This window comes from Watersipora subatra, chromosome 7 (genome assembly GCF_963576615.1).
Source record: "Watersipora subatra chromosome 7, tzWatSuba1.1, whole genome shotgun sequence".
Taxonomy (NCBI): domain Eukaryota; kingdom Metazoa; phylum Bryozoa; class Gymnolaemata; order Cheilostomatida; family Watersiporidae; genus Watersipora; species Watersipora subatra.
The window spans coordinates 1,220,807-1,236,471 of record NC_088714.1 but is presented as its reverse complement, the minus strand read 5'-3'; the positions used below and the strand labels follow the sequence as shown (position 1 = coordinate 1,236,471).

The window sequence follows — 15,665 nt, the reverse complement described above, 5'->3', positions numbered from 1 at the left end:
TGATAGAGTAACTATCATGTCAGTAACGTATTACTGAAAGCGCTATGGAGAATATAACTCCAAGTTTATGTATTTGCATAATACTAAGCACTTTGCTTATCATGGTCTCCATTCCACACAAAAATTTTTGCCGTGTTTTTTCATGCCTAATCTTTTATGGTACTTGTTTGGGAGCCCGACTGCTAAAAACAATATAAAATTAAACAAGTTTATACTGTTAATTTTATTGTTTAGTCGCCAGTTTCGCCAAATGGACTGAGCTCTACAAGCGTCCTTGACACCAAAACTGTAAAGACATTAATCATTGGTAATATGACAGTTTGTGGCTGATAATAGATGTATGTTGAATTGTTGAAAATGTCATTGGTTGATGACTCCTAAACCATCTCATAAAGAATAGCTATCTTATTTCGTGTCTATCTACCTCTCCACTCAAGTGTGCCTGATGTTGCAATACCGTATGACTTCCTAGCCTAGTTCTCTTAAATGTTTAACAGATACACATCAGGCCACACATTAGATACTACAAGTGAAGTTGGACACACTGAATCCACCCACTAGATTTCAATGCTGATGAGCTAGAATATGCATATCGTTTATTATGCCAGGATGTTTTAGGTTACGGCTCATATAAACACCACATGCATCCATAGAAAACTGTTTATCTAACTCAATTTTAAACCGAAAAATGGGTGGTGAGCTGGACACCCTTACAGAACAAAAAACAGCATTGGGCTATAGTAGTGATGCTCTGTGACAGCATCTAGAGGGAGAGGATAAACAAGCCTATCTATTGGCCAGACCTGCAACGACCAGTCTCAACCTGTTCTTGTCCACTAGAGACCGCATCCTTGAATCTGCTACAGCAAAAGCAGAAAATCCCTTAAATATCTGCGGGCAGCTCTTTGTTTAGAGCTGGATGCAAACAGCTCTATGAAACAGCTCTATGAAACACAACCATAGACAGTCTTAGTTGCCTTGACTGACCATGACCAAGAGAGAGAGAGAAAGAGACTGAGCTCATAGGTTGTTGGTTACACATCATTTGTTATTAATTATCATTTTTTCATCTAAACCAATGTTCATTCTCAAAATAATTTTTGACTACAGACACCAAGTGTTTCTATCCTTTATAAGCAGCCTAGCCTAAGTCTCTCATTAGTTGAGTTGTGGAAGGGATGATGAAACAATATAACGTTTTAACGTATAATATCCATTTCTCAACCCTTCCCTTATAGTGGCGCGTTATTAAAGGTGATGTTCAAATAAAGGGGGCTGTTGTATTTTTCAAACACTTAGCCAGAATCTTTGAGAGATAAATTTAAACTTTTCATGGGCAAAATGAATGTCGCCTATATTTTGCACTCTCCTTCGGACAGAGTGACATTACCCCTTTTGTACACAAGAAATTCGCTAGCTTACCTCCAACTTCTCATATATCTCTAAATAAATATGCACGAGGAAGCTGATACATATCTCTACCAGTTGATATCTATTGCTTGCAATTAACCAATTATGATCTTATATTCTGCGTTGTAATTTGTTGCAGCTTTGAAGTTTTTTATTTCATTTTAAATTTGAAAGCATATTTTCATTATATAACTATATTTAACGATGTTGCATAAAAGCTCATTGAACTCATTGATATGTTTGCTGCAGTTTGCAGCCAAAATTGATTTTTTATGTGCAATAAAAGAAAAGTCATGAGCGTCGATTCATTGTAGGCAGAGTTTATATAACCGCAAGGATGCTATCAACTAATATACTATAAATCTGCACACTTAGAAGTTATATAATAACAATAATCTATCAAATGTTACAAATATATATTCAAGAACAACTGACATAAACGAACCATATTTAAAATACATTCCAAAACAAAAATTTAAAAATTTTTAAAACAAAAATATTAGCATCGTTTGCGCAGCGGCCAGTTGAGTTTTGATTGTTGCCTTCGTTTAAAACCATATCAACTTCTTCTGGCTGTTCATTACTTCCCACAGTGCCTTCTGACCTCAATTCCTTTTTTGCATAGCTGAGCTAGTTGATATTAACATCCAAACGATTTTTTTAGCAGAGCAAAACTTTTACACCAGCCAAATTAAGCTTTGCGAGCAATTAAAGAGAACCCGCGTATAATCAAAATAGCCTCAAAATTTCAGTCTCAGGATACATATTAGCACAGATGCCATTGTCGCTGCACAAAACTTTTTCACATACATCGAAGTATTGAACATGTCAGCATTAAACAACAAGCTACTATTAGCCTGATACAGTTACTAAATATTTTTGTTGCATTCAAAGTTTTAGCAAAAAAAACTGTAAAGACTTTGAGTTGGAAAATGCACTTCGATACAAACAGAAATAACAAGCGAATTAATTGTTATTGATGTAATCCAGTTGTTATTAGTACAGTATTGTGGACACTTTTCTATTGATCACTCGCTATTATGGGTTCGTAAAAATTAAGAATGCAAATAAAATGAAATGGAAATGGTACTCAAATAGAGAAGTAGCGTTCCATGAATGGGTGGCTCTGTATTATTCAACCCTTCTCCCATAGTGGCAATCAAATAGAGGTGGCGTTCAAATAGAGGTGGCGTTCCAATACAGGTTTTATGGTAATAACATTTTTCCATTGAATGGCGCAACGTTTAAGCTTGCTAGTGTTCTAGCTTTTTTTAGTGAACGCAAAAAATTCACAGATTATATATACTAGTACCCTGGCAGTCTGATGTGCCATGGGAGATCGTCATGCATGCCGATAATGAACAAAGAATAAGTATATGTATATACAATTGTTTTAAAACATGGAAAGTGAATGGTAGGTGAAGGTGGTAGTTTGCTGGGCAGTGAAGGTGGTAGTTTGCTGGGCAGTGAAGGTGGTAGTTTGCTGGGCAGTGAAGGTCATTGTCACAGACGAACGGATGGCTCCGGCTCCTATTATAGTAAGGATTTATTACTTCATTGGCAATAATGCTATTTCGAACAGAATGTTTTGCAAATTACACTATAAAAGAATACCAAAACATAAAAACAAAGAAAAACGGGTAGCGATTAGCCACTAAAATTAAATAAATAGTTTGACATATAACGTTTAAAATTAAAAAGCTAAGATTATGAATATTAGGTGGAAGGTTATTAAAGCAGCTTGCAATGATATTTTCAAAATAGTTGTTAGTTGTATGCAATTTGTTCATATCATGCAAGTTGAAATAAGCTGAAAGCCTGTGACTGTCACGTAAAAAAAGATAATTCAATTGATTTAAAATGTTTTCCGATATCATCGCAATCGGCCTGACCTCTGCAGCTTGTAATCATTTTTATCGATCTGTTCTCAACTAGTTGTTTTCATTTTGATAAATCTGACCTCCACAGCTTGTAGTGATTTTCGTGACCTTGTTAAAACGACTTGTACTTTGATTCACCTAAAATAATCCATTGTAACGATTTTTGTGTAGGTGTGATTTGGCACCTGGCCTCAATAACCAGAAACAAGTTCTTACTAACTCTGGTGCTCGCTCAGGCTTGATGAATGACATACCGGACCAGTATTGTGAGCATGTCTGTATTTTCTTTAACTATGAATGACATACCGGACCAGTATTGTGAGCATGTCTGTATTTTCTTTAACTATTCTTAGACATTCCTGTAATGAATATGAAAGATGCCCGTAAAACGACTATTAATTTCTGGAATGCTGCCAGAAAACCGCAGCTGTACGGCGGGTCAGCGCATTGGTTTCAACACAAAGAATCTCATGCTGGTGTCCTGCTGGAATGTACGAGTACTTTCTAGGAAAAGCCAGAACTACTAAAGTTTAGTTGAAATCCATAAAATTCAAAACAACCGATCTGTTTTACAAGAGTGTTTGATATAGTTTAGCATAAAACAGCTGGGCATTCTATCGCTCTTTCGTAGTGCTTGATTTGACAGGCACTCTGCTGCTCATCCAAGTTTAGAAAAATCATTTACATAATTGTATGCTTTCGAGCAACAAGCCAGCTGTGTAAGCATTTGCAAATTTGAGGATGAACATTGCGTGTGAAAGCTCTGATTGGCAGGCATTGGGCCTCAAATATTGCTGGCAGACAGCTAGAAATAGGTCATTCACCTTTCTTTGTACTGTTAAACTGCTTCAACCCAACTGTTCAAAAACTCATCCGAGTTTAATAGAAAACTTTCTTATCCCTAATCTTTTAAACATGGAATTTAAAATCTTAAATCGTATTTTAACAGTCATCATGTCTTTATAGAGTATGAACACAGATATAAATACAGATATGATCATATACATGTATATTAACACAAATATGAATAAAGGAATGAACACATGTATGAACACATATATGAAGACAGATATAAACACAGATATGAACATGGATATGAACACAGATATGCACACAGATATGAATGCAGATATGAATGCAGATATGAACACGGGTATGAATATAAACTACAGATGAGATGGAAATGCTATAAATAGTTACACATTTGTAGATGTTAGTCTGAGCAAATAGATACGATGTTAAACCAAGAGATGAGACAGTAAACACACACATTTATTTATATAAGAGAGGTTGATAGGTGGAACTAAAATACTAGAATGGATAAAATTGGACTCTGTTGAATAAAGTTTTTCTAAAATTTCTCTTATCTCAGCCATTTAGCCGTCTAAAAAAGATTACTCATCGATTACAGGGTGGCAGCATTATTTAATCCCTCATGACACAGTTTACAAGAACAACGATAACAAGAAAAATGATGCCGAGAACGAAGATGACAAGCATCTATGTTAGACACAGAATGAACCAGCTGTTAGTCGTAAAATCCAAAAAGGGAACGATTCATCAGGCACTTCTTAACACAATTTAGATTTATTATCAGAGAATAAGACGAAAAACAAGCATATCCTTAACTCTTTTGTTTGGTTAGACTCGGGAATAAGTAGAGACAATTGATGGCTTCTGGTTACATCAAGTTTCACATGAGCAAAAGGTTATTGTCATAACAACTGTGATACCGGACACCAATGTTACCACATCACCAGTCGCCAGGCGTTCAGAGTTCAATGGTTAATGATAATCGCCACCGTTTTGCTCACAATGGATGGTGCATAAACGTTTAGGTAAAAGGAGAAAAACCACATCTGACAGTATGAATCTCTGCATATACAATAAGTGCAGACAATGAGGCGGACAAGGTGTCTAGAAATGTGTATGTTTCAGCACTATCGCTCTATCATACTTCGCTCTGATTGGATAATAGCGAGATAAGCTCAGCCCACTTGTGTAGGAGTTGGTACTGATTATAATGTACCAGATTGTCATACATGCCAAGATAATGAATCTATCCTGGATGTAGTTTAATTAAGCTGTCTTTATCTGGGCACCTTAAACTTTTGACCGCATGCTTGTTTAATTATGCCACCTGATTGCTTAAACCTGACATACGAGGAAAGTTTTTGACAGAATTTAATCTTTTTGAGAAAGGGCAAAGGAAGGCGCACCCTGGCGGCTCACTTGAATTGATCCTGTTTACGAGGCGTTTAATCGGAGGAGTTAGTCACACTTGTAAACAGACTGAGTTTGTCCTGCGCTTCACCTCTGCTGTTTACGTGTAACTTAATCTAATGAGTCTTCAGTTTTTAGAACAGGTACCTGTCAGAGCTTGTCAAGGCGTGTACATGTCAGAGCTTAGAAGACCTTGACTCGCCTCGCCTCATCTGTTGGCTACAAAACCGATAACTTTCTCTACCTAGAAATAGACAACACGGAGTAATAGCGGTTGCTATCAGCAGCATGTCCTTCATCTCACCATCTTCAATAATCTTGATTTTCTGTATCTCATTTTATGTAATAGCAGGACTAATTGTATTCTGCCATGTTTATATTTAGTCATCGTATGCAATAGTGAAATGAGGTAAAAGAGTAATAACATGAAATTGCCTCACTAACTCATTTCCTAGCCTGTGAACTCTCAACTATTCTTGCCATTCTCTGCTACTGCCCGTTGTTGAAAAACAAATTACTGTTTGTTTGGAGCCATAATGATGTTGTTTAATCACTCTCAATCCTTTCCATTTGATATGTCTGTTCATCCTGACAATCTTTATGTTACACGCGTGTTACATCTGGGCTTTATTTGATGATCTCGTGTAATAATAGAACAAGGAATGACCATATCTGAGAAGAGGCAACTTTCTTTACCCTTGAATAGGCTTTCTAGGACAAAATAGCTTCAGTTCTTAGTGACTAAATAGCTTCAGTTCTTAGTGACTAAAAACCTGTACTAACTTATTAAATAACAATAAAAAGTTTGCTTTTGTAAACAGAAATAACATACATGTAGCTTGGTTTAAAGCTAAGTTTTTGCAAATGTGTCTTGCAAGCTAAGCTTGCGATACACTGGTTTTCCAAGCTTCGATTAGCTTTGGAGTTGCTTCCACTCGAAGTCATAGAAACGGTAAAATCTGAATGGATTCACTTTACAAAATTTGTGCGGAGGCTTTCGCAATGAGACTGCTATTCGTCGTCACAGAAGGGCTCACTGCAAATGGATTCTAATCGATAATACCCAGTTGAGCTCTCCCCAGCAGAGGTAAAAACATTCAGCGCATTTCATCACACTGCTATTCTAACTACTATTGCCAACAATAGGTTGTTCATACACGATGATGAGATAGGTAATTACCTTTTCATTTATTTTATTATCTTATTCATTAAATAACTGAACCTACTGACTGTAAAGATTCTCACTGCACTGGTGTCGACCTCTTCTTAGGCTTAACTCTTCTAGCATAGAAAAAGATTCTTCACTAGAAGCGATTGTCGTTCCTGTAGCCTTTGAAGTAATAACTATATAGCAAATAGTAAATTCTGTTGCTGTTTTGTTATATATAGAGATATTGATATTATCAATAATAAAGACAATTCTGATAACATATCATGTCTGAATTAGTGCAACAAACATACGAAGCGTTAACTGAAAAGTGACCGTGACTCAAAAGAAAGTCGACTGTAACAGCTTGTTTTGAGAAGGGCATCCCTAATTTTGTAAAAATTAATAAAATGCAACTCCAAATCGTTGAAACAGTAGGGTGCGAATTCATTGGCAGAGGTCAACTCCAAATCCACATAAAGCATGGAAACCCAGCGATTGAAAATTCAACCCTTTTTCTTCACCAGGCTATTCGAAAATGTATTTAATGAAAAATTGTCACAAGGAAAATACGGAACAAAAGAACTCAGTCGCCAACATCTTTCTTTACATTCCTCTCTCTCCTCTCCCTCCCCCCCTCTTTTCCTCTTTTCCGCTTTCTCGCTTTCCCTCCCTCTCTTTCCCCCCTCTTTTTTTCCTTCTCTCTCTTTCCCTTCCTCTCTTTCTCTCTCCATCTCTTTCAAAATACAACCTACTGTATGTGTGGGTAGGTAACTGCCACAGTTTTGCAGCAGCTGCGGTCTTATAATTCATAAAAACTGATCAACGGGATTAGTTGTCACGTGAGATACTAGTATGTACCTCAATTCATCCCCGTGAACATGTCATCGCCCTAGCTTTTAAAGCAACAGAGATAAGAGATATTTATGTTATAAGACTGCCAGCTATCCACTTCATCTTTCATAGCTGTTACTTATTGATAAAATTCCAGAAAAAGTCTTTGACCTTTAGCTGAGCACGCATACAGATTGTTGCGGTTACTGAACAGAAAGCTTACGTAACAACTAGGTGAAGTTCTGACGCATTTACGCTGGTCACACACCTCTCTCTCAGATTTAATACCTTTGTAGGATTCAACATTTCAGGATTTCATATCTAGTGATATCAATAAATTTGTACTCTTTTACGTGTCCCTGAAAGTCTCTGATTAGCCAATCAGCTGACGGCATGGACTGAAGAACAATTGCTGACTCAACAAGCCAGTTTGAACTTGATGCTTGATTCAAAATCAAATAAGTTGAGTAGATTAAATACAGTACTCTCGGAAAATAAAATAATCTTATTCAAATATCATAAGTTCTGTAGATTCGGAATATAATGGATCATGGTACACAGTTTATGTGGAAAGATGGAAGTGCAAACTCTAGCAGCTCCATGTTGAGAGAAAAGCAAACTGACTGACGGACATGTATGAATGAATGAACAAATGAAGGAGCAGACGGACATACAAACTTACAGACCAACGAAAAGATATGAAAACGACAGAAAAAGTGTTGCAGAGAAGCACAAACAGACAGACAGACATGAAAACGGACAGAAACGAAGATAGATAAATAGAAAAGCAGACAAACAGACAGACAGAAATGAAAACTGACAGAAACGAAGATAGATGAATAGAAAAGCAAACAGACAGACAGAGAGAAGCTGCAGCTCTATTATATTATACTAGTCCAAGTGAAATCGGATGAACGATGTTACAATCACAGCTCATCATATACCAAGTTGAGGCTTACAACTCTTTTTTATAGCCACAACAAAAGACAATTTCTATTAATTCTGTTAAAAGCTAATTATTTACCTAAATATATTTCGTGCAAAGTTCATCAACTCTTTGATAGGCGCATTCTAAACTGCTGCTGTGTTTCATTTAGCTCAACAAGCAATTTCATGTAGTAACCTATTGGTCAGGCTTGGTTCAAGGAGGTGATTCCTTCAAGCATTTCAACTCTTTCTGAGATTATGCAAACATCTACTAGCAATAACCACGGCGCCGAAGTGAAAATACAAAAGTACATTGAAGAAGGACTTGATGAGCTTAGTCGCTGACTGTAGACGAGGCTGACATAAGATAGCTTTGTTTTCCAGACTTGTGCAAAGAACAGCGTGAACGGTGATGACATTATAAACTTTCTTGTGACTGGTAGTAGCGAAACTGAATGTGTGTTTATAAATTATCTCAAGTTTATCCTTGTAACTCTAATTTTACAAAAGAATCTCGTTCTAAGAGCTAATAAAAAATATAAGTTGCTTGTATCCACAAACCATACATTATGGAGAAGATACGGGCTCTATCGAATGCAATGCTCAATACTTCAGATAGAAAGTGTACTAACAGGAACAATGGTGACAATGGCCACAGTTGGTTAGAACTGATTGCATTGCTATCGCTCGCGCATGGCTATATTTTGCAACGCTGTTTCTGGTTAATGTGGAACTCCTAACGCATCCCCTCTCCAACAAGTAACTCCGTCGAAAGATAGCTCCAAGTGCTCTAATCACTATCAGTATTATCATAGATCTTGACTATTACACTTATTTTACTTCTATCCCTAGATTATAGTATTATTATTATTATCAGTTATAATAACAATAGCAGTAATAGTGACAGTAACAGTGACAGTAACAGTGACAGCAACAGTGACAGCAACAGTAATAGTGACAGTAACAGTGACAGCAACAGCAACAGTGACAGCAGCAGTGACAGCAACAGAAACAGTGACAGCAACAGTGACAGAAACAGTGATAGCAACAGTGACAGCTACCATGACTGAGTCACTCCGACATTAGATAGATTGAAATCATATAAAGATTTGGCATCAAGTCAACACCATCTTTTCTCGTGTAGATTTATTCAGCCAACACAACAGTAGCTAGTGTATGATGTATAGTGTACAGCATGTGTACAGTGTATATTGTACAGCATGTGTACGGTGCAGTGTACAGCGTGATAATATATTCTTGTGTTGAAAATATAGGCTACAAGAGTTGAGACTGACCTAGCTTCTAACTATTCCTGTTACTGCTACTGTCGTTGCTATTGTTATTAACACTGATAATAATAATAATAATGTGGGATCATTAGGTTCAATCGCTGCCATACCTCAGGCTCTGTAATATTTATTGCTGACGTCATCCCATATGATTCTCTTTATTATTCAATGTTTTCATTTAAAATTTGTAAGTTTCTTTATCAACTCTAACTGTGTAAAGACCTGCCACTTCTATTGTTGCTTTATCAACTCTAACTATGTAAAGACCTGCCACTTCTATTGTTGCTTTATCAACTCTAACTATGTAAAGACCTGCCACTTCTATTGTTGCTTTATCAACTCTAACTATGTAAAGACCTGCCACTTCTGTTGTTGCTTTATCAACTCTAACTATGTAAAGACCTGCCACTTCTGTTGTTTCTTTATCAACTCTAACTATGTAAAGACCTGCCACTTCTATTGTTGCTTTATCAACTCTAACTATGTAAAGACCTGCCACTTCTATTGTTGCTTTATCAACTCTAACTATGTAAAGACCTGCCACTTCTATTGTTGCTTTATCAACTCTAACTATGTAAAGACCTGCCACTTCTATTGTTTCTTTATCAACTCTAACTATGTAAAGACCTGCCACTTCTGTTGTTGCTTTATCAACTCTAACTATGTAAAGACCTGCCACTTCTATTGTTGCTTTATCAACTCTAACTATGTAAAGACCTGCCACTTCTATTGTTTCTTTATCAACTCTAACTATGTAAAGACCTGCCACTTCTATTGTTGCTTTATCAACTCTAACTATGTAAAGACCTGCCACTTCTATTGTTGCTTTATCAACTCTAACTATGTAAAGACCTGCCACTTCTATTGTTGCTTTATCAACTCTAACTATGTAAAGACCTGCCACTTCTATTGTTTCTTTATCAACTCTAACTATGTAAAGACCTGCCACTTCTATTGTTTCTTTATCAACTCTAACTATGTAAAGACCTGCCACTTCTATTGTTGCTTTATCAACACAATTTCACCTTCCAACCAATGGTATTTGTTATTTTTCTTCAACCAATCGTGTTTGCTATCTCATTTCAATCAATCACATTTGCTGTCTCATGTCAACCAACTGTATCTTGTATCTCATTTCAGTTTATTGTATTTAGTATATCATTTTCAAATATAGCATTTGCTATTTCGTTTCAACCGACCATATTTGCTATCTCATTTCAACCAACCATATTAACTGTCCCTTTTTAATTAATTGTATAAGAGATCTCATTTCAACCGGTGGTATTTGCTGTCCATGTAAACCCATCATATTTCAACTGATTGCATTTGCTACATTTTAATAACTAGGCATGCAATCACATTTTATCACACTATTTCCAATTTACCTGTGGATGCATGGTGAGGCTGTAACATTTTAATGCTTCAAGAACATTTAACCAAGCAAAAAATGCATTTCGAAATGTGTACGGTTGAGTTCCTTCTGCCCCCTGTTCTCAGTGGCTATCGGATACTGGAAGATAATAAGCTCCCATCTAAATTAGCAATAATCCATTATTGTCTTTCACTTAAAACCACCACTAAGCATTGTTCTCACATAAATGCAAGAGAACAATGGTTTCAGGTCTATACTATACCTCTGTGAAACGATTACTTTACTGAAGGCGGGTAGGACAAGAGCTGCAGGAACCGAGAGTGCAGACCAGATGAGCCACTGCCTGAGCAGTCACATGTGAAAATCTTATCTAGGTCTAACAAGATTTCTGGGTTGAACTTTTGCATTCCACATTTGGCCTACACGCATAGCTCTGGGCCATTGTCTAGCATACTTGTGATAAATTGACCTCAGACGAAATCACAGTTTTGGCAGCTACTTCTACTCGGAGCTGGGAAAAATTTCAAACATTTGGGCATGCACTGAGACTAATTGATTATCAGTGAACTTTTATGACCAAGCTGCATATCTAAATATAGTTTGTTCAAGCTGCATTGTACCCACTTAAAGAATGAACAGTGCTATAATTGAAATGGGGTCTTAACAAGCAAATTAGGCAGAATTATATAATATAGACTGAGGTGCCCACGGTCATTGCGTCTCCATTTTAAATATAGACTGAGGTGCCGACGGTCTCTAGTGTGAATCTGTATCAAGTGCAGCACTGAGATAGGTATGAACAGCCTCGCGTATTTATACGCTTGAGTGATGATCTTATCTGCTTCTAGATGTAAGATATTCAGAGTCAATAGCTATTGTGACATCAAACAGCTGACGCAAAGAAAAAGAAACATAAAACTGGAGTTATTTGAATTTTTTGCACGCAATAGAATTGTAGATGATTTCAAAAAAATTTCTGACAGTCAGCTTAAGGTTACCCAAAAGAATTCTAAAAAGTTGTAACTTGACACAGTTTCCGATCACCTGGCTATCGATATCACAGCAATCTATGCCAATTTTTTTCCAATTCAATATGAGTAGGCCTATTCCGCAATACTTCTACTTTGAAGGTAGGAAAACTATAACGAATCACGGTAAAGCTTATTACATTTTAAACTACCGATAAGGTCTGCAGAGACGGGAGAGCCGGTTTGTGAACCTGGCTTTTGCCCTGTATTCTACTAGATAGAGTTATTCATCACCATATCACACTCATCTGTTGATCATAGGCTATGTTATAAGCGGACCTGACATACACTGTAATGTAATCACATAAACAATACGATGCGTCGCTATTAAACTATATTTAAAGTACTATCCTTTTATATAATTTAAATAAAGTTGAAAAGTTGCCAAACGAATGCAGTTATTTGTTGACAATAGACCACCATTACACACTCAACAGATGCAAGCTTTGATATTACGTAGATGACTGGTTTTGTTTCCTATAAATGGCATTCTCTACATTTAGAACTGTCTAATAATGACTGTGCCTGATGCGAAACGTGACGATGAAGCAGAGCAAGCAAAGTTCAACTTCTGTAAACCTGTAATCAATCAAAATCACCGCATTTATGCATTTATTCACACAGACATCGGAGGATTATGTTGCCAGACCCATGAGCCAATGAGAAATTGTTTCATCGCTTGACTGGCCACGCGAGCGTGCCCAGCCAAACAACTATAAAACAGAGTGTAAGAAAGTTTACATCATTCTTCTGAAAATATTCATCACGTTTAGAGACAGAGATTCTAACAGCCTGAGCCACCAGACATGGTAGGATAATTATTAAATATGGGGAAGCACCTCATTTATAAAATAATGATTTTATATGATTGTTTGGGCAGCAAATTTTATCTACTGTTATATGATTAACTTACATTGTACATTTTTGAAGTGACATTTTACTCATACTTTAGGATGTAGAGAGCGTTCAAGCTAGTCTACACTGGGCGCTGCAGTTCTTGGTACCTGCAACACTTGTCTTGTTCTCCATATCACTCTGGAAATACTATGTGAACAGCACAAAGGATGCCAGCAGCAGTCTCCCGCTGCCACCTGGCACAGTTGGCTATCCATTTGTCGGAGAAACCCTTGGCATGATCTTCAAGGTACTGTACGCTTCAGCAGTATGCAAACTATAATAGTAGAAGGAAGGGGCTATCAGAGCCTCAAAAGCTACCATGCTAAAAGTTACTTAGGCTATTTCATGACAATCTCGGCTAATACAGGGTTGTCTAATAAGAATTCGTTGACTAATTTTAGGGCTTTGAATTCTACAGAAGTCGACGTGAGAAACATGGACACATTTATAAAACGCATGTTCTTGGTAAACCCACTATCCGTGTTTGGGGCAATGAAAACATAAACAAAGTACTGAAGAATGAAGAGTCGCTTGTTACCATGTCCTGGCCGACCTCCGTCAAGGACATCATGGGTCACGGCGGCCTTATTACATCCACCAGAAAACTGCATAATACGAGACGAGCCATCGTGATGAAGGCGTTTACATGCTCTGCCATCAACGGTAAGTAATCTCATCATTAAAATTTGCAAAACGTTTTTTTGTTCCACGGTAAGAGTAATGTGACAGTTTGAATTCTAACTTTTCTCACTATTATTAGTATTACTATTAATGATATGGATGTGTTTGTAGGATATGCCGATGGTATGGAAAGAATTATTTCCAAGCACATAAAAAGCTGGTGCGATCAAGGCCAGGTGATGGCATTGGCAGAAAGCCGAAAGCTCGCGTTTGAGACTACTGCCAACATGCTTCTTGGATGCAGCTACTCTCCTGCACAGATGAGATCCATGATGGCCAATATGGAGGTGATGGTTGACAACTTTTTTACCTTACCTATCGATCTACCAGGCTTTGGTTACCACAAGGTAAGCGCCGTCTTTCATTAGCAACCTACCTCCAACTGATCTAAAAAAACAACTTAGAAACATCGTACGATATTATATTTGTGATCTTCATCAGCATTTTGGTTTTTCAGGCAATGAGAGCGAGGAAACAACTCCTAAAAACTCTCGATGACATCATAATGAAGCAGCACGATGACTGCAAAGATAGGACAGATGCTGTCGCAATCCTCCAAGAGCAGTTGCAAGATGGTAGCCTCACCACAGAAGAGCTCAAGGACACACTTATAGAGATGCTTTTCTCAGCATACCATGGTAGGTCAACTCAGCTTCTGTACAGCTTCTCGTAGTCAATTGTACCCAGTAACTGTCAATGTGTACATTGATCTTTGACCAGGTCCTGTCACATCGATCGCTCTATGATATAGCATTTGAGTTATATAATTGTTAGTTGTTCATGCAGCTGCTGATCTGCCTGTTACCTAGTAAAGCTATGAGCCAGCAGACACCCTCATGAGCTTGATAGTAGTACCTATTCACGTCTATTCGTCACTTTTGACTTATGTAATAATTGGGTAGAGTTCCTAGAGTTCTAATGAAATATATCACATTCTCTCTAGGTATGAGTTCACTCTGCTGCTCAGCCTTCCTTGAACTAGCCCGACATCCAGAGGTTATGGATAAATTGATGAAAGAGCTGGATAGCTGTAACTCGAAGCATGGCACCCTCCAGCAAGAACAAATGTCTAAAATGCCTTACCTACAGCGAGTCTGCAAGGAACTCCTCAGACACTCTCCACCCTATGGAGGCGGTTTTCGGCATGTTCTAAAAACCTTTGAATTAGAGGTATGTCTATATAATGATGGTCATTTCGCTAAAAATGTTGTCCCAGTTCACCTTTTCTCTTCCCGTCGACAAGGGTAACCACGGTAGTATGAGGTTGACCCGAAGATACTTTCTCCGCAATCAAATAAATTAGCTGTATGTTGCCTTTAAAGTTCTGGTACAAACAGACCTAACTATTAATCATAATAAAATATATTACGCTTCCATTTCGCTTGCACTAATGGCTGTTGAACAGGTCTTGTCACGCTGTTATTAAATTTTTGTATTTTCACCTCGTTTCTCTAGGGCTATCAAATTCCCAAAGGCTGGACTGTACTATATAGTATCCGTGACCAGCATGAAGCTGAAGAAAACTTCAAGAATGCTGGTAGTTTCGATCCTGACCGATGGGCGACGAATGAGGCTAATGACAGTTATATGCCATTCGGAGGTAATGGAATAAGGAGCTGCGTCGGAGAAAAATATATAACAACTTTCGCTCAAATCTTCCTTTGTCAAGTAATACGAGGGTGCCAGTGGGAATTGGTTGATGGCAACACCAAGTCCACCCATTTTCCTGTTCAACTTCCAACCAATGGCCTACCTCTACAGTTTACAGCAGGCTATAGAAAGGTTACTGCATAACTCATATAACCCTTACCACGATATTAGCACCGACAGATCACACCGTCTACATTGTCTTCTCTTTTCTCACTGTACATATATTTTAGTAATTTTAACATGTATAGACACAAAATAGACATTTTATAATATTGTATTACATGCCAATCATTATTTCTATCTGTAAATACACTAATATATTGTATG

At 37.4% G+C, this 15,665-nt stretch overlaps 1 protein-coding gene across 1 annotated transcript; it reads left to right on the top strand.

The window, feature by feature from the left end:
- The first annotated feature begins 12,845 nt into the window (after nt 1–12,845).
- On the top strand, nt 12,846–15,663 carry LOC137399594 (cytochrome P450 26B1-like). The gene is made up of 7 exons (XM_068085774.1): nt 12,846–12,919; nt 13,063–13,254; nt 13,409–13,670; nt 13,800–14,035; nt 14,146–14,326; nt 14,632–14,858; nt 15,144–15,663. The coding sequence occupies exons 1-7, from the start codon at nt 12,917–12,919 to the stop codon at nt 15,480–15,482; spliced, it is 1,440 nt and encodes a 479-aa protein (XP_067941875.1). The 5' UTR covers nt 12,846–12,916; the 3' UTR covers nt 15,483–15,663.
- The last annotated feature ends 2 nt before the right edge of the window (nt 15,664–15,665 follow it).

What these genes read in the sequence shown, in the direction of transcription:
- LOC137399594 (XM_068085774.1), top strand. An exon ending in GCTTTTCTCAGCATACCATG is followed by an intron (nt 14,327 to 14,631) that starts GTAGGTCAACTC and finishes CATTCTCTCTAG; the next exon opens with GTATGAGTTCACTCTGCTGC. An exon ending in TAAAAACCTTTGAATTAGAG is followed by an intron (nt 14,859 to 15,143) that starts GTATGTCTATAT and finishes TCGTTTCTCTAG; the next exon opens with GGCTATCAAATTCCCAAAGG.